Here is a 19,511-nt window from a genome sequence, read left to right as displayed (position 1 = left end):
AGGGTTTTGCCTAGGTTGAATTTTTGGCCTTTCTATTGTTTTAAGACACTCTTTCAAGGATTATTGATGGGTAAAATGACTCTTTCGATTTAAAATACCTTGTGTTTTGTGAGAAAAATTTCGTCTCAAAATTTTATACATTCCGAAAAACAGTCCATCCATGGCTATTTTCTGGTTAGAATATCCTTGTTAAAACCTATCTTTTTGCAGTATGCCGAAAACAAGAGCCAACGCAATCAAGCGGACCCGTGCCAATGTTAAATTTGAGACGGGTCAATCCAGTCAAGAACTTGTTGTTCCACCGGTGGAAGCTTATCCATCGGTAATCTTTTCCGATTTTAAACAACGTAAGCATAGCTTTAATGAGTCATCCTTTTCGACCTACTCGGTGTGTTAACCCCGATATTTTAGAGACCTTGGGGATTAAGGGAGACATAACTCATATCTTTGAGACTTTGGGAATGGAGGGGTTGTATCACCTGAGAAAGAAGTCCTACTCTCATTTGACCTTGGAGTTTTTGAGCTCGTTTGTTTATGATGCGAAGGAGAAAACGGTCTCCTTCCACCTCATGAACGAGGAGCATGAGTTGACCTTGGATGAGTTTGCTGGCCACCTGGGTCAAGAGGCAGAGGGGACGGGGTATCTTAGTGACGTGGCTAAGAATAGTGGTGCACCTCTTTATCTTCCTTATCTGACCTGCCGACCTGCTCCTAGTGCTAGTGCTATGCTGATCAATGACGTTCAGCACGTGTCCCTCCGTATGTTCCTTAGGATGATGACTTGTCTATTGTACTCGAGATATGATGTGAGCAAACTTAATTCCCATGAGGTTATGTTGTTGATGTCTTACCTGAACCTGCACCGTAGGAAGCCCTTTTACTATAGCGCTCCGGGGGTGGTTTGTGCTAGCTTGGATCATATGGCACAGTCCCCGAACTGTCACATTGCTTGCGGGGCCATAGTGACCCGTTTAGCCCAGCCCCTGACTGACTTTGAGCACCACCTCCCTCGGGGGACGAGCTTATTGAGACTGTGCCTACCATGAATGCCAAGTATTGGTGTAACAACAGGTGGTTGAGAAAGATGGCCGATGGGTCTTATGCTTGGAGAGTGAGAGGATCTATGTGGATGGTACTTCCTGACTCTGCACGCCTTCCTGTTGTTGACCACTTAGCTGAGTGGGAGCCCGTAGGTGGGGTGATTAGACCTGGACCGCAGTACTACTTGATTGATCCCACCATCCTTTTGGACCTGCCTGAGCCTACCTCAGTGCCTAAGGGACAATAGGCTCCTTCCCCACCTCGTGAGCATCGTAGGGCTAGACAGCCTAGGGTGGACCCGGCTGAGACTAAGATCCTTACTTCATGCCGAGCTACTACCCACAGCAGTACTCGCCCTACCCCACAGTGCATGATCCCAGGATGCAGGTGAGTGACTTGACTGAGGGGATATCCACCACTTTGGTGCTCCGCAACATGCATGAGATGATCCTTAATCAGGGCATAGGGACTGAGCTGGCACAACCCATTTGGTGGGGAGGACCCGGAGTCGACACAGGTATCTTCCATAGCTATGGAGTCGACCCCAGCTTTTGGAGGCCACCCGAGGAGGCTGAGTTTAGCTACCTCGCGGGACCGTGGGGAGCCAACTACGGCAGTCAGTTAGGCGGAGGAGATTACGCAGCAGCGGGTTATCAGGGAGCCAGTACTTCGGGAGCTGGAGCATCAGGTGCAGGTGGTGGTGATGAGATAGAGGAGGGTCCATATGAGTGATTTTCTTGTATATCTAGACTTGTTTTAGTTGTGGATGGATATTTATCGTTTCTTGTCGTACTCTTTTATTTCGGATGACTGTACTTGGCCTTAAGGCCGTTACTTGTTTTCGTATACAATGGTTGTGATTTGGTAACCTTGGACATGCACTTCAGTATGACAATCATGATTTGTTGCAGGTTAGTTTGTGGGTGAATTGTGTTTCATTGCTGGAATCGCTCTCTGCCCGTAAAAACTCGGCCGAGTATAAATAATACTCGATCGAGTAGAGCTTACTCGGCCGAGTAGACTCTTATACTCGACCGAGTAGAGCTTACTCGACCGAGTGATCCCTCATACTCGGCCGAGTGTCATGGTATCGTGTTTTATAGTGTTGCAAACCGTTTTAGCTTCATATGTTTAATCCTTGAGTCTTGGGTGTACCGTGTTATCTTTGCTATTGTCTTCACATCCTGGTATAGAGTACCTTGTACTTCTAAATACAACTTAGAGATAAGTTTCAGGTATAGCGGTAACGGTAATACGTTGCATGATTGTGTTTGAGATGTCAATAGTACCATGGCCTTCTATGCTTGAGTAGTTCTTTAAGTAGGGCATGTGCATCTTTTCCTTGTTTAATCTTCGTAAGTGAATTGTTGATTATAAGTGTAGGTGTGTGTAAGGTAGTGCATCAAGTATGTGTCTTATAACGGTTACCGGGTTTTCGGTTAGTCCTTGTTATCGGGTGTAATGAACTTCGGAGACGAAGTTCCTTTTTAGAGGGGTAGATAACATATCGCGATACAAAAGTCCATATAAACAAAAGTTAAAACAAAGTTTTTGAGTGTTTAGCCTTCTTTACTTATATGCCGGTCTTCTATGTTCATCTTTCCGACGTTGTGTAATGAGCTAAAATGGTGATAATTGACAAGAGAATTAGAATTTAATGATATATATGTGTGTGTGTGTGTGTGTGTGTGTGTGTGTGTGTGTGTGTGTGTGTGTGTGTGTGTGCCTATTAGGATCGTGAGTTTCGTAATCGTGGTAGTTAGAATTGAGTGTCTTGTGGTGGTACATGTTGTATTGTCTTGTGGTGGTTGAGGTGGTTAACCTCGTTGTTGAGATGTGTGGGCTGAACTTCGGGGATGAAGTTCCTTTTAAGGGGGGAAGACTGTAATACCCACGATGTTTAAGGACTCTTTTGACCGACCCGTTGACCAGGAAAGACCATAAGAGGGGATAGGTGAGAGGCTAGGTGAGGATAAGTACCTTACGAGAGTAATTACTCGACCTAGTAGGGACTACTCGGTTGATAGTGTGAATACTCGACCGAGTAGAGCTTACTCGGCCGAGTATGTGAGTAATCGACCGAGTATGGCTGTTGTTGACGCGTTGATATAAAAACGCAAGTTCGCAAGTTTCATTTCATTTTTTTTTCATTTTCGACAGTTTCTCTTTCTCTAACCCTAGCCTACCTTTCTCTCACCTATCACCCCTACCTCCATAAACTCTCATATATGTAGCCTAGACCTCAACCATGGGAAGGACGGATTTTGCGTATGAAGGATGCGTGCGTCGTCGTCGTCGTCCCTGTCACCGCCGGACCGCGTAGCTAGGTAAGTTGCTGTTTTGTTGTCTCTTTCAGTAGATTGTTGGGAGTAGTTGTATAATAGGATTTGATTACCGTTGTAGGATGCATCTCGGAGTCTTGCTTGGCTATTTGTGGATGCATTTTCATGGTTGGCGTTAAGGTAGGGTTTCCCTACTTAGTTGTGCTTAATTGCTTTGAGATGCGTTGTTGTAATGTGTATGATTGTGGTTCGCTGATCAGCGCTGGAGTGTGGTGTGGTGGTGTGGTGATGGTTGTGATGTTTGTGGTGGAGACACTTGCGGGAGTGGCTTCACGCCCTAGTTCGCCCTCCGTGGAACCCGTCACGGGAGGGGATGTGCACATTAAGGGACAGGGTTATCGCTCGTTGATGAGCGGGATTTTGGTGAGGATTGGCTGCGGTCCCCCACTGGCGGCGTGGGCTACCTGTAGCGATGGGTAGTCTGGCAGGGCTAAACACCTCGGTGTGTAGTCGGTTACTGTGTGAGATCGGGAGACCAGGGACGGAGGATGATCAGTTGGTTAGTTCATGCACTTGTCTTATTTTAATTATGCAGTAACTGACCCCGTGTTATGTTTTCAAAACTGTGGTGATCCATTCGGGGATGGTGAGCAGTTGGCTTAGCAGGTACAGTTCGTTTGTTGCTGTTGGGCATGGAGGGAATCGAGTCACCACGCTACCGGCATAGATATCTTGACGCATGAGCTCTATAGCAGTCATAGTTATCACTAGGTATCTAGTTTGTATTTTGGGTTGTAAATAATTAAAGTAATGTAATATAAATGTTCCTTCATTGTCTATTTGATCTACTACCTCGGGTGACCGAGATGGTAACACCTTCATACACCGGGATGGTCCTTAGTAAGGCATCCTGGTGTGCGGGGGGTGTTACACAACTGCTTTGGAGGCTTGGATCCGAGAGATCGAGAAGTTGTTCCTCGCTACTAATGAAAGATCATAGATCCTAATTAGACTCTCTAATTAAAAACAAATTATCTCATAGTTTTATGTTTTGGTGATCTATGTAACATGCATGCAACATAAAAGCATATTAATTAAAGATTAAGGAAATACAATTTCCTTACATTGATTTGATGGTGAATATGGGCACAATCAAGATCTCCTACCTTGATTGTTCTTGTGCTAATGAAAGATGGAAGATCCTCCTTTACCAAATCTCCAAATTAGAAGTTCTCGTTCAAGAAGCACCTAAGAACAAATACCCAATAATCTAACAAATACTAACTAGATATTTTGTTAGAAATACCCTTGATAATATGTAAAATATTACTAACACTTTTAGTAAGTATTTTAGATTACTAACATTCTTAGTAAAATGATTTCTATTAATTTTAGAGAGAGAAACAATTTTTGTTCTTCACATGCAAATGTTCAAGTAGTGAAAAAATGAACAAATGAAAGTGTATAGAAGAGGAGAGGGGCCGACACCTATGAGGGAGTTGGAGTGTGTTTTTTTTCTTTCTTTTTAATGTCCAATGAGATGGTACATGGAATAGAGAAAAAGATAAATAGGGAAGAACAAAAAGCATATGTGTAATCATCATGTTTCATGCACAATTACACATACAATTACACGGTCCAATGTCCCACTTTCGGGTCCATTTTGGTTCTAATATTTTTTGCACAAATACGTGTAATTTTACTTTAAACATCGTTTTATGTTTAAATGCTTCCTGATTAATTTTGTCCAAAGCACTCCGTAAATACACGTGTACCGCTACACATATTATTTACGTACTAATATGAATCACATTAATCAATTAGTACAATTTTAGTGAATTAACAATTAATTAACTAAAACCCGTCTCATAAAATTTATTATTCAATTATCGCATAATTAAATAATAACTGCCGCGCCTTGAGTTCGTAACTCGAAATCTCTCTAAAAAAGGATTGACTAACCTTTTAGTCAATAAATCAAGGGACTAAATAAATTGTATCTCATACAATTAATTAGTTGTCAATTGGGGTTTGTTCCTTTAGGCGTGACCGAAAGAGGTCAGTTGATCACCCCAAATGCGCATGAATGACAAATGAGGGACTTTCCCTGTCCATATCTCATATGGAGTCTTATCGGCCGCTTTAGTCGGGCTTCGATTTAGTGAAAATATTGCAGACAAGATGGCAAAACCCTAAAATGAATTAGGAAGCTCGGTTAGACTCATCATAGACCGAACCATATCTAATAAAGTTCGGTTTCTCCTTTCGGCTACACCATTTAATTGTGGTGTGCCAAGTGGAGTCCATTGTGATACTATACCATAATCTTTTAGGTGTGAATAGAATTCAGAGTTTAGGTATTCACCACCACGATCGGATCGTAGGGTCTTAATCTTTTTATCCAATTGGTTCTCTACTTCATTCTAAAACTCTTTGAACTTGTCAAAAGCTTCACTTTTGTTCTTCATCAAGTAGATATACCCATATCTACTCAAATCATTAGTAAAAGTAATGAAGTAGTAAAAACCTCCTCTAGCGGTGATGGTTAATGGTCCACACACATCCGTATGTATGAGAGCCAAAACCTCACTTGCTCGTCTCCCTTTTCCCGAAAAAGGTGCACGAGTCATCTTGCCTAAAAGGAAAGACTCGCATATAACATAAGATTCGAAATCAAATGGTTTGAGCACTTTTGATGAAGCAAGTCTCTTAATGCTCTTTCGTTTATGTGACCTAAACGACAATGCCAAAGGTAGGAATTATTTGGATCACCCGTTTTGAGCTTTTTAGTTTCCACATGATAAACGTCGTTAACATTATTTAAAACATAAATTCCTCCAATTGAAATGGCCTTGCCATATAAACCAAATTATTCAACGAAAAAGTACAACAATTGTCCTTAATCATAAAACAAAAGCCTTCCGCGTCTAATGTGGAAATGGAGATGATGTTCTTGGTTAAAGTTGGTACAAAATAACACTTATTTAAAAACAACTCTAAACCATTAGCTAAAGTGAGCACATAGGTCCCCACGGAAATGGTCGCTACTATAGCTCCATTGCCCATGTGAAGATCCACATCACCTTTTCTTAGTGCTCGCACGTCCCTTAAACCCTGCAAATGATTACAAAGGTGAGAGCCACCTCCGGTATCTAATACCGAAGTGGAAGTGCAAGCATAATTAACCTCTATCACATAGAGAGAGGAAATCATACCAATAGGCGTTACACGCCCTTCATTGAGGTCCTCCAAGTATTTGGGACAACTCCGCCTATAATACCCCGTCCCATTACAATGGAAACATTCGGCCTCTGAGAGTTTGACATTTTTTGCCTTGGGTTTGCCTTTCTCAACGGCTTTCCCCTTTCCCTTGTCTTGTTTCTTTGACGATTTCTTGAATTGAGACTTTTCTTTCCCCTTTCCCTTCCTAACTCCAAGGGACATGTTCTTTAACTTCATAGTTATAACATCCCCTTTCTAACTCCCACTAGCTTCCATATCCCTCCCCGCTTGGGTGAGGAGTGCATGAATTTCATGATAACTCTTATCCATGCCATTCATGTTATAGTTTACCCTAAAGAGGGCAAACTTGGTGGGAAGTGAGTGGAGGATGCGATCCACCACAAGAGTTTTAGGAATGTTACACCCTAGACGCTCTAGGATGTCAACATATTCGACCATTTTTAGAACATGGGGACCAACCTTTTGGCCCCTCTCAAGCTTTGCTTCAAAGAAGCGTGCCGCCGCATTGTATTGGTGGACTTTGGGTGTTTGTGAAAACATAGTAGTCATACGAGTGAATATCTCGTACGCATTCAAGGTAATGCATGAAAGCTTGAGACTTGGGGACATCGACCATATTAACACATTTTTGATATCATTGGACATCCTCATATAGTCATCATAGGCGGTCCGCACCGCCAATGAAGCCCTTGTACCGGGCTCGATGGGAGGGGCATCGGTCAAGTAAGCAACTACGTTGTCGGACAATGCAACACTTTTGATGTTGGATTTCCATTCAAGAAAGTTACTACCGTCATCTTTTAAGGTACATTTGTCCATTACGGACCTTAGCCATGAATCTTTGCCTAGTGGAGTAGTTGATGGAGTTGATGAAGTTGCCATTGCGAATTAAAATGCAACAACAAACAAGGAAATATTAACATTCATTGTTTTAAATTTACTTGTGAAACATTTTTAACAAGTCTTAACATTTATATAACGATCTCCCACTAAATTATATAAATGATTCGAAGATCTTTTTTTAAACAAAATGAGCATCGCTTGGGCGAAACATCCCATAATCGTGTAAATTCGGTAAGTCAACGTTTGACTAATTCTACCTCTAGAACTCTCGGTTTACGGATTTACTTAAATCCATCTACTAGCCCCGGAACACAAGACCGGCTTATATCTCGTTGAGTCCAACCAAGTTTGGCGCGTGATAACCTTTTATCACCCTACTTACCCGAGGTAAAAAGAGAACACCCCGCTTGGGCGAGCGTGGCTCTAATGAACAAGGGATTCATAGGTGTTACTAATTGGTACGGCTAATCTCAATTTTAGTTATGTGAGAGATCTTGTCAATTTAGTCTTAAATTATCTATAAGTGAACTAAGTCGGCGAATGTAAATGACGTGAATTGACAACTGCGAAAATAAAATGCATGTGAATGGCGATTTTGGCATGCGCGGAAAAATAAAAGCAAGCAAGCATATGAATAATCCTAGTATGGCCTCCTAGTTAAAAAATAACTGGACTATTACATATCGGAAACCAAATCCTTGGTCCGTTGCCTCTTCATAGGAACATCTTCCAAAAGTGGCTTCTTCTTGTAGGATTTGGAACACCTTTCCAAAAATAGACTCCGTCTTGATGTAAATCCGTCTTTTGGAGACGCCGGTAAAAATAACTATTACAATCAAATTACATAGTTATTCCTATTATACATTAATTAATAAAATAAATAAAACTATTAATTAATTACAAACCAACGATACGAGATCGTATTTAAATTACAAACAAATCGCTATTCCCATTTATTTCGGGTAATAACGATTAAAATAACTAGGCCATACTAGGTACAACAAAATAAATACTTTAAATAATTGAAATTCATTCATTCAACATAAATAAATATGCTTAAAAAATGCTGTAAAATGATGCCAAAATCGCCCTATCTAACAATCGTTGGTATCTTGCTCGGTTTTGTGGATTTAATCGATTTTTAACTTGTTAAAAATCAATATTTAACAGTTAAATATCATTTAAGTCCAAACCAATTGTCCAAACTGTTTTGGACCTCAAAAATTAGTCCTCACAAATTTGATGATGAATAATTAGTTTGATTTGGTGTTATTTGCTAATTTAATCGATAAAATCATATTATTTAAGTAATGAATCCAAAATAATTGAACATATTACCAAAAATTGAAACTAAAAATTTTAAGTATTTTGGAACACTCCCAAGAACACCAAAAGGTCAAAAATTTTGGATAAATTTTATGAAGAAAAAGATCGATATTTATCGGTTTTTAACCACTAAAACCAATAAACATCAAAACAAGGTGAAATCACCTTTTAAATTTCAATTTTAAATTTTAAAACTTATTATTGAATTTACATAAATTTATCAAGGGCAGAAACATTCATTTGAAAAATATGATAAAAATAATTCACTTTTATCGATTTTTATCTCATAAAATCAATACATGCAAAACTTCAAACCAACCTTCGAAATTTTACATACAATCTGTAGAAAATATACATCAAATAATATAAAAATTTCATGACCCGAATCAAAATGTAACTATTTTTAGTTAACTCTTAACCAAAATACGGCATTTTTGACTCGGTTTTCTACAAAAATCATTAAAAATAGCAAAATAACTTCACAACTCACCAAATTTTACCACAAACCTTTTGAGATCAGTAGGTATGCATGCCCAAAAATTTTCGTGCTAAAACCTCTTTTAACACCATTTTTGATTTTTTTCAAATTATCTCATAATTTGTTTAATATGCTAAAAATCAACATGCAAATTACAAGCCTTAGCTCTGATACCACTTGAAAGATCATAGATCCTAATTAGACTCTCTAATTAAAAACAAATTATCTCATAGTTTTATGTTTTGGTGATCTATGTAACATGCATGCAACATAAAAGCATATTAATTAAAGATTAAGAAAATACAATTTCCTTACATTGATTTGATGGTGAATATGGGCACAATCAAGATCTCCTACCTTGAGTCCTTGATTGTTCTTGTGCTATTGAAAGATGGACGATCCTCCTTTACCAAATCTCCAAATTAGAAGATCTCCTTCAAGAAGCACCCAAGAACAAATACCCAATAATCTAAGAAATATTAACTAGATATTTTGTTAGAAGTACCATTGATAATATGTAAAATGTTACTAACACTGTTAGTATGTATTTTAGATTACTAACATTCTTAGTAAAATGATTTCTATTAATTTTAGAGAAATAAACAATTTTTGTTCTTCACATGCAAATGCTCAAGTAGTGAAAAAAATGAACAAATGAAAGTGTATATGTAACACCCCCATACTCCAAGTGCCTTACCAAGACCACCCAGGTATAAAGATATTACCATCTCGGTTCCCCGAGGCAATGATAATCATAAGAAAATAACGAAGCAACATTTAAATAGTATACGTTTAATGAATAAGATACAAACCAAAACCAAATACCAAAAATACGGTTACATGTTCTCAAAACCAACTGTCTACTCTACTAAATGAAATGTTTAATAAACAACTCAGGCTACAGTGGAAGACTCTATCATCTGAAAAGGGCACATCCCAGCTATCCATGTAAATCAACTCATACCTGCTCAACAAGTGCTCACCATCCCCGAATGGATCACCACGGTTTTTAAAACAATAAACAGGGTCAGTACTAATCACACAATTTATATAATCCAACAATACAACAAACAACACAACTCAATCATCACAGATATACTCCAAACTCCATTCCCAACTCCACAATACAGACTACACACTAAAGTGTATAGCCCTGCCAGAGTGCCCATCGCAACAGGTCACTCCACGCCGCCAGTGGGGGACCGCAGCCGTTCCCACCTAATCCCCGCTCATCTCCGTTAAGCAATAAACCCAAATTCCTTAATGTGCACATCCCTTCTGTGGCGGGTTCCACAGAAGGCGAATAATGGGCGTGAAGCCACCTCCACCTTGGTAGCTCTGACCTCCCCGGTTAGACCATGACCCAGACGGTCTATTGCTCGCATAACTCTGTGTCGGCCCATGAGAATAGCTCCCCTGAGCAGATCTCTGAAAAGCTCCAGGTACACTTGTACACTCATGTCTCTTGTGGCTTACACCGCCACAGCCATAGCAGGTCATCCCTCAACTACCACTACCACTCATATGGCCACGCCCAAAGGAAGCTCCAGCACTGAACCCTGACCCAGAAGAAAACGCTCTAGCCTGATTGTGGTTGCCTTTCTTGTGGCTAGATTGGCCACCACCTTCACTCTCAGCCTTTCTTTTCTCAACTACTCTCTCCTGAGCCATCTCCACCAACCTCTCAGCTCTCCCACCCCTCTCATACGCTTCCTTAACATCAGTAAGGACTCCCACAGGTAACTTATCCATGATCTTTGGGGTCAACCCCCTCTCAAATCTCAGCGCTAGGTTCTCCTCACTCAAACCCATATCCTCAGCATACCTAGACTTCTCATTAAACTGCTTGTAGTACTCAGCAACTGACATATCAGATGTCATCCTAAACCCATCGAACTCCTCCCTCAGCTTACTCCTCACATGCTCAGGTACAAAGTCTTTCCTCATAGCCCTCCGAAACTCTTCCCAAGGTATAACAGGTAAGCCTTGCTTCGTATACATCTCTCTAGCACTCACTTTCACCTTGTCCCACCACTCACCATCTGCTTCCCTCAAGTAGAACGCAGCTTGTTCTACTCTCATCTCATCAGGACAGTGTACCAGGTCCAGTATGTTCTCCATCTCACGATGCCAGTTGTCAAGAAGGTTTGGCTCCCCGGTCCCCTTGTACTCTTTTGGGTTAAACCTCGCTATATAAAGGCTGATCTTAGAGTGATCAACCTCCTTATCCTTTCCCACTCTCTTTAGGGCCTCCGTAAGAGCATCTTGATGCTCCAACATCTTAACTACATCGTCGATGTTCATGTTCTCAGCTCTCGCATACAAAGCGTTTTCCTTGGGCGGCATCTTGAAACTATATAAGAAAGGGTAGATATAAACATACGCACTATAACCCCAAAACACGAAAATAGACTGCCCAGAACACACTCGATCGAGTGCCTAAACCTACTCGATCGAGTAGAGGCTACTCAATCGAGTGCCCACCATACTCGATCGAGTGCCCCGACCTCAGACCCAAAACAGACCTTCTGATCTCTAACATACTCGACCGAGTAGCACATCCACTCGATCGAGTGACCCTCTACTTGATCGAGTGCCCTATGTACTCGATTGAGTACCCCAACACACGATTCTAGTTATAAAAACATCAAATACGCACTCGATCGAGTCAGACCCACTCGACCGAGTACCTCACCTACTCGATCGAGTACCCCCTACTCGATCGAGTCATGCTGACTCGTATATACTACCCGCATGTTACCTCTCATAACCCAACATACTATACAACTTTATAAACTCAACATTATAATCTAATTACGCATGCGATTCTACACAACTCCTCATTAAATCATCAAAACAACTATTTCATGTTATCAAATGCCACATAATAAACAACCATCATGCTTCTTATACAAACAACATATATATATACCTCACTAACTTTTCAATCACCATATCAATCTTCTACTCCCAACATCCATCAATTCACAACATATATCGTCACATTCACATACAAGCTAACAAACACCACACATGACCTTGACATACACCCCCCACGTGACCGGTTCAAAATTGTAGGGCGAGTTCGCGACTTTAGGACGTCTCCCAAGTCTTTGCATTAGCTCCTACAACCTTTACCCCGGGTTCATTTTAATTGACTCCCTATATTAATTAGATTCATTGGTTACAGGTTTCAGGATCGTCGCTCTGATACCATTTTGTAACACCCCCATACTCCAAGTGCCTTACCAGGACCACCCAGGTATAAAGATGTTACCATCTCGGTTCCCCGAGGCAATGATAATCATAAGACAATAATGAAACAACATTTAAATTGTATAAGTGTAGTAAATAAGATACAAACCAAAACCAAATACCAAAAATACGGTTACATGTTCTCAAAACCAACTGTCTACTCTACTAAATGAAATGTTTAATAAACTACTCAGGCTACAGCGGAAGACTCTAGCATCTGAAAGTGGCACATCCCAGCTATCCCATGTAACTCGACTCATACCTGCTCAACAACTGCTCACCATCCTCGAATGGATCACCACAGTTTTTAAAACAATAAATGGGGTCAGTACCAATCACACAATTTATATAATCCAACAATACAACAAACAACACAGCTCAATCATCACAGATATACTCCGAACTCCATTCCCAACTCCACAATACTGACTACACACTCAAGTGTGTAGCCCTGTCAGAGTGCCCATCGCAACAGGTCACTCCACGCCGCCAGTGGGGGACCACAACTGTTCCCACCTAATCCCCGCTCATCTCCGTTGAGCGATAAACCCAAATTCCTTAATGTGCACATCCCATATGTGGCGGGTTCCACAGAAGGCGAATAATAGGCGTGAAGCCACTCCCGCAAGTGACTCCACTCAGCCAGGGACGCGCCCCAAAGAACACAGACAGATACAAACAATCACAACTACTAAACAGCAATCAAAACCAACAACCGTCACAATACTTGTATGATAACAATCAACAAACACAAATCACCACCAACACATTATGGAACTAATACTGAGTAGGAAAACCCTAACTGGAAAGCAACACAGTCAGACGATCTCAACAGCTGTTATCAAAAGGCCTCTTCTACGAATCCTCCTCCTAACATACAATCATACAATTATTACCAATCAAGAAACACAACAAAACCCCCAAATCCCCAAATTAAGGTTTAACTAACTTTAACGAAATACCATAAAAGCAGTACGTAGATCTTACCCTCGTCGCAAGGATTACAAAGGTATAAAGAAAGACGAATTCCGACCTTCGAAGCTCCGGGATTTGCCAATAATGCGACTGATACGAAGAACGTAGATTGTTTTCTCTTTTGAAAGTAATTAGGTTTGTAAAAGTGTATTATGAAAGTGACGGAAGTGTTTATATATCAAATCGCATTATTAACAAAACCCGACAAATCATCCCCCCGTAAACCGGCTACTCGATCGAGTAGCTGACATACTCGATCGAGTGCCGCCTACTCGATCGAGTATCGAGGTTACTCGATCGAGTACCCAACAGGTCAGAAACTGTTTTAAATCGTAAAACACCCTTACTCGACAGAGTAAGGCCCACTCGATAGAGTACCCAGAGGCTCATAAAACCTTAGTATTACAGTATAGAAGAGGAGAGGGGCCGACACCTATGAGGGAGTTGGAGTGTGTTTTTTTTCTTTCTTTTTAATGTCCAATGAGATGGTACATGGAATAGAGAAAAAGATAAATAGGGAAGAACAAAAAGCATATGTGTAATCATCATGTTTCATGCACAATTACACATACAATTACACGGTCCAATGTCCCACTTTCGGGTCCATTTTGGTTCTAATATTTTTTGCACAAATACGTGTAATTTTACTTTAAACATCGTTTTATGTTTAAATGCTTCCTGATTAATTTTGTCCAAAGCACTCCGTAAATACACGTGTACCGCTACACATATTATTTACGTACTAATATGAATCACATTAATCAATTAGTACAATTTTAGTGAATTAACAATTAATTAACTAAAACCCGTCTCATAAAATTTATTATTCAATTATCGCATAATTAAATAATAACTGCCGCGCCTTGAGTTCGTAACTCGAAATCTCTCTAAAAAAGGATTGACTAACCTTTTAGTCAATAAATCAAGGGACTAAATAAATTGTATCTCATACAATTAATTAGTTGTCAATTGGGGTTTGTTCCTTTAGGCGTGACCGAAAGAGGTCAGTTGATCACCCCAAATGCGCATGAATGACAAATGAGGGACTTTCCCTGTCCATATCTCATATGGAGTCTTATCGGCCGCTTTAGTCGGGCTTCGATTTAGTGAAAATATTGCGATAAGATGGCAAAACCCTAAAATGAATTAGGAAGCTCGGTTAGACTCATCATAGACCGAACCATATCTAATAAAGTTCGGTTTCTCCTTTCGGCTACACCATTTAATTGTGGTGTGCCAAGTGGAGTCCATTGTGATAATATACCATAATCTTTTAGGTGTGAATAGAATTCAGAGTTTAGGTATTCACCACCACGATCGGATCGTAGGGTCTTAATCTTTTTATCCAATTGGTTCTCTACTTCATTCTAAAACTCTTTGAACTTGTCAAAAGCTTCACTTTTGTTCTTCATCAAGTAGATATACCCATATATACTCAAATCATTAGTAAAAGTAATGAAGTAGTAAAAACCTCCTCTAGCGGTGATGGTTAATGGTCCACACACATCCGTATGTATGAGAGCCAAAACCTACTTGCTCGTCTCCTTTTCCCGAAAAAGGTGCACGAGTCATCTTGCCTAAAAGGAAAGACTCGCATATAACATAAGATTCGAAATCAAATGGTTTGAGCACTTTTGATGAAGCAAGTCTCTTAATGCTCTTTCGTTTATGTGACCTAAACGACAATGCCAAAGGTAGGATTTATTTGGATCACCCGTTTTGAGCTTTTTAGTTTCCACATGATAAACGTCGTTAACATTATTTAAAACATAAATTCCTCCAATTGAAATGGCCTTGTCATATAAACCAAATTATTCAACGAAAAAGTACAACAATTGTCCTTAATCATAAAACAAAAGCCTTCCGCGTCTAATGTGGAAATGGAGATGATGTTCTTGGTTAAAGTTGGTACAAAATAACACTTATTTAAAAACAACTCTAAACCATTAGCTAAAGTGAGCACATAGGTCCCCACGGAAATGGTCGCTACTATAGCTCCATTGCTCATGTGAAGATCCACATCACCTTTTCTTAGTGCTCGCACGTCCCTTAAACCCTGCAAATGATTACAAAGGTGAGAGCCACCTCCGGTATCTAATACCGAAGTGGAAGTGCAAGCATAATTAACGTCTATCACATAGAGAGAGGAAATCATACCAATAGGCGTTACACGCCCTTCATTGAGGTCCTCCAAGTATTTGGGACAACTCCGCCTATAATACCCCGTCCCATTACAATGGAAACATTCGGCCTCTGAGAGTTTGACATTTTTTGCCTTGGGTTTGCCTTTCTCAACGGCTTTCCCCTTTCCCTTGTCTTGTTTCTTTGACGATTTCTTGAATTGAGACTTTTCTTTCCCCTTTCCCTTCCTAACTCCAAGGGACATGTTCTTTAACTTCATAGTTATAACATCCCCTTTCTAACTCCCACTAGCTTCCATATCCCTCCCCGCTTGGGTGAGGAGTGCATGAATTTTATGATAACTCTTATCCATGCCATTCATGTTATAGTTTACCCTAAAGAGGGCAAACTTGGTGGGAAGTGAGTGGAGGATGCGATCCACCACAAGAGTTTTAGGAATGTTACACCCTAGACGCTCTAGGATGTCAACATATTCGACCATTTTTAGAACATGGGGACCAACCTTTTGGCCCCTCTCAAGCTTTGCTTCAAAGAAGCATGCCGCCGCATTGTATTGGTGGACTTTGGGTGTTTGTGAAAACATAGTAGTCATACGAGTGAATATCTCGTACGCATTCAAGGTAATGCATGAAAGCTTGAGACTTGGGGACATCGACCATATTAACACATTTTTGATATCATTGGACATCCTCATATAGTCATCATAGGCGGTCCGCACCGCCAATGAAGCCCTTGTACCGGGCTCGATGGGAGGGGCATCGGTCAAGTAAGCAACTACGTTGTCGGACAATGCAACACTTTTGATGTTGGATTTCCATTCAAGAAAGTTACTACCGTCATCTTTTAAGGTACATTTGTCCATTACGGACCTTAGCCATGAATCTTTGCCTAGTAGAGTAGTTGATGGAGTTGATGAAGTTGCCATTGCGAATTAAAATGCAACAACAAACAAGGAAATATTAACATTCATTGTTTTAAATTTACTTGTGAAACATTTTTAACAAGTCTTAACATTTATATAACGATCTCCCACTAAATTATATAAATGATTCGAAGATCTTTTTTTAAACAAAATGAGCATCGCATTATTAACAAAACCCGACAAATCATCCCCCCGTAAACCGGCTACTCGATCGAGTAGCTGACATACTCGATCGAGTGCCGCCTACTCGATCGAGTATCGAGGTTACTCGATCGAGTACCCAACAGGTCAGAAACTGTTTTAAATCGTAAAACACCCTTACTCGACAGAGTAAGGCCCACTCGATAGAGTACCCAGAGGCTCATAAAACCTTAGTATTACAGTATAGAAGAGGAGAGGGGCCGACACCTATGAGGGAGTTGGAGTGTGTTTTTTTTCTTTCTTTTTAATGTCCAATGAGATGGTACATGGAATAGAGAAAAAGATAAATAGGGAAGAACAAAAAGCATATGTGTAATCATCATGTTTCATGCACAATTACACATACAATTACACGGTCCAATGTCCCACTTTCGGGTCCATTTTGGTTCAAATATTTATCGCACAAATACGTGTAATTTTACTTTAAACATCGTTTTATGTTTAAATGCTTCCCGATTAATTTTGTCCAAAACAGTCCGTAAATACACGTGTACCGCTACACATATTATTTACGTATTAATATTAATCACATTAATCAATTAGTACAATGTTAGTGAATTAAGAATTAATTAACTAAAACCGTCCCATAAAATTTATTATTCAATTATCGCATAATTAAATAATAACTGCTACGCCTCGAGTTCATAACTCGAAATCTCTCTAAAAAAGGATCGACTAACCTTTTAGTCAATAAATTAAGGGACTAAATAAATTGTATCTCATACAATTAATTAGTTGTCAATTGGGGTTTGTTCCTCTAGGTGTGACCGAAAGGGGTCAGTTGATCATAGCCGTCACACGAAAATAACGTCAAACTCTAGTCAGTCAACCGTTATTGATTTACGTTAATCAACTGAAGAGGATCATAAAATAAATATTCTGATGATATTCCTTTAATGAGATTTATGATGTAAACGCACTATTGTGGAGGACACTAACTCCAACAACTGGGTGTCCTAAGGATCAGAAGGTGGACATTGCCACCTATTATCCGAAGGATGAGGCCGACAACTGGTGGGATCTTGCTAGAGCTGGTCTAGAAGTTCAGCCAGGGTATGGTTGGGCTATTTTCTCTGAGGATCTGAAGAAAAGGTTTTATCCTGTAGAGATGCATTGGCAGAAGGAGAAGGAGTTCGTTTCTTTGCAGCAGGGTTCCATGACCGTTGAGGAGTACACTAACAAGTTCGTGAAACTGTCACATTTCGTTACTTCTGTGGCTATGGACGAGGTGTCTAGGACTCGTTGTTATGAGAAGAATTTGGCTCCTAACGTCCGGACTGCCATGTCTAGTATTCCTTTGACATCTTTCCAGTTGGCTTATGATCGTGCTCTTAGTATCTATGAGTCTGTTCTTACTACCGAGGCTGAGAAGAGTGCGAAGAGTAAGTTCGTGAAGAGGCCGTATGTCGCGCCTAATTCCTCCCAGAAGAAGCAGAAGTTCGAGGCTCGTTCGTCTTCTCAGCATGATCAGGGTCAACCTAGGAGGGATTGGTCTTGCTTCAGGTGTGGAAATGCTTACTACCCGGGTAAGGACTGCGATGGTAAGGTTCTCACATGTTATCTTTGCTAGTCACCGGGTCACAAAGCTGTTGACTGTCCTTAAAAGCCAAAGACTGAGGCTGCGAAGACTAGTGCGCCGAAGGCTGATGCTCCAAAGACTGGGCGAGTGTTCATTATGAGTCGTGCTGAGGCAGATGCTAATCCAGATGTGGTTACGGGTATCTTTCTCGTTCACTTTTATCTGCTTTTTTTCTTTTTACTACGGGTGCGTCGATGTCTTTCGTATCCGAATCTTTTCCGTCCATGCTGGACTCAGTTCTTCATCATCCATTGATACCTCTATATCCCTTCCTACGGGTGAGATTGTTTCTTGCTCCGTTCTATTCAAGGACGTACTTGTCAGTATTGCAGGGGTGATCCTTCGTGCCGATCTTGTCCAATTCAAACTAGGAGAGTTTGGTGTTATTTTGGGCATGGATTGGTTAGCTCGTTATGATGCTAGGTTTCAGTGTCGTGATCAGAAGATTGTGCTTAAGAGTCCTACGGGTTCGAGGGTTTCTTATTAGGGTGTTAGGGTTACACCTTTTGTCAAGTGGATTTCTGCTTTGAAGATGGTTAGCATGGGTAGAACGGGTCATCATATCTATATGTGCAGTGTTCGACATGTTTCAGCTAAACCGAAGTTAGAAGATATCCCTGTGGTTAAGGAGTTTCCTGATGTCTTTCCTGACGATCTACCTGGTATTCCTCCTGAGCGAGATGTAGAGTTCCCAATTGAGTTATTGCCTGGAACTAGTCCCATTTCGAAAGCCCCATATCCTATGTGATGCGAGTCCGCTTAGTGTTCACAAATTAAGATGTGGTCGTTGGGTCACGGTCGAATCAAAACACAATTTATAGCTTCACAAACAACTCTACAATTAGTAAAGAGGCAAGTAAAGGTTGGATCCCAAGGGACGGGTATTGAAATGAGATTTCTATTGCAACTAGTGGTGTCTAAGGGGTGTCACAAATTGGGTTGATGTAGAAGGTCACTAAACTAAAATAGCAATGAAAATAAATAAGCAAGATGAATTAAAGTGGTGTAAACAATTGATTAAAGGCACTAGGGTGTCATGGGATCATAGGGGAATCATGGGATATGATCATACAAACATGTTCTCAAATTATAAGCAAGCAATTATTGTTGTGATGGATTGAGTTGGGTTATATCTTACAATCCTAGGAAAGTTTGGGTCCCGGAGCCGAATCGATTAGATTGTACAACACCTACAAGTCGACTTAATCTTCCCTACTCAACAAC

The 19,511-nt window shown here is 40.4% G+C and overlaps 1 protein-coding gene across 1 annotated transcript; it reads left to right on the top strand.

The window, feature by feature from the left end:
• Positions 1-1,422: 1,422 nt before the first annotated feature.
• On the top strand, positions 1,423-19,035 carry LOC141617687 (uncharacterized). Its single transcript, XM_074434853.1, has 5 exons — positions 1,423-1,769; positions 17,639-18,254; positions 18,315-18,426; positions 18,620-18,754; positions 18,881-19,035. The coding sequence occupies exons 1-5, from the start codon at positions 1,423-1,425 to the stop codon at positions 19,033-19,035; spliced, it is 1,365 nt and encodes a 454-aa protein (XP_074290954.1).
• Positions 19,036-19,511: the final 476 nt, after the last annotated feature.

Source organism: Silene latifolia, chromosome X (genome assembly GCF_048544455.1).
Source record: "Silene latifolia isolate original U9 population chromosome X, ASM4854445v1, whole genome shotgun sequence".
Taxonomy (NCBI): Eukaryota; Viridiplantae; Streptophyta; class Magnoliopsida; order Caryophyllales; family Caryophyllaceae; genus Silene; species Silene latifolia.
This window is presented reverse-complemented; position numbering and strand designations above follow the sequence as displayed.

Coding starts and splice junctions, on each gene's coding strand:
- LOC141617687 (XM_074434853.1), top strand. CDS start 1,423: ATGCAGGTGAGTGACTTGACTGAGGGGATATCCACCACTTTGGTGCTC. Junction 1,770..17,638: donor ATAGAGGAGGGTCCATATGA/GTGATTTTCTTG, acceptor ACTATTGTGGAG/GACACTAACTCCAACAACTG. Junction 18,427..18,619: donor TAATCCAGATGTGGTTACGG/GTATCTTTCTCG, acceptor TCAGTATTGCAG/GGGTGATCCTTCGTGCCGAT.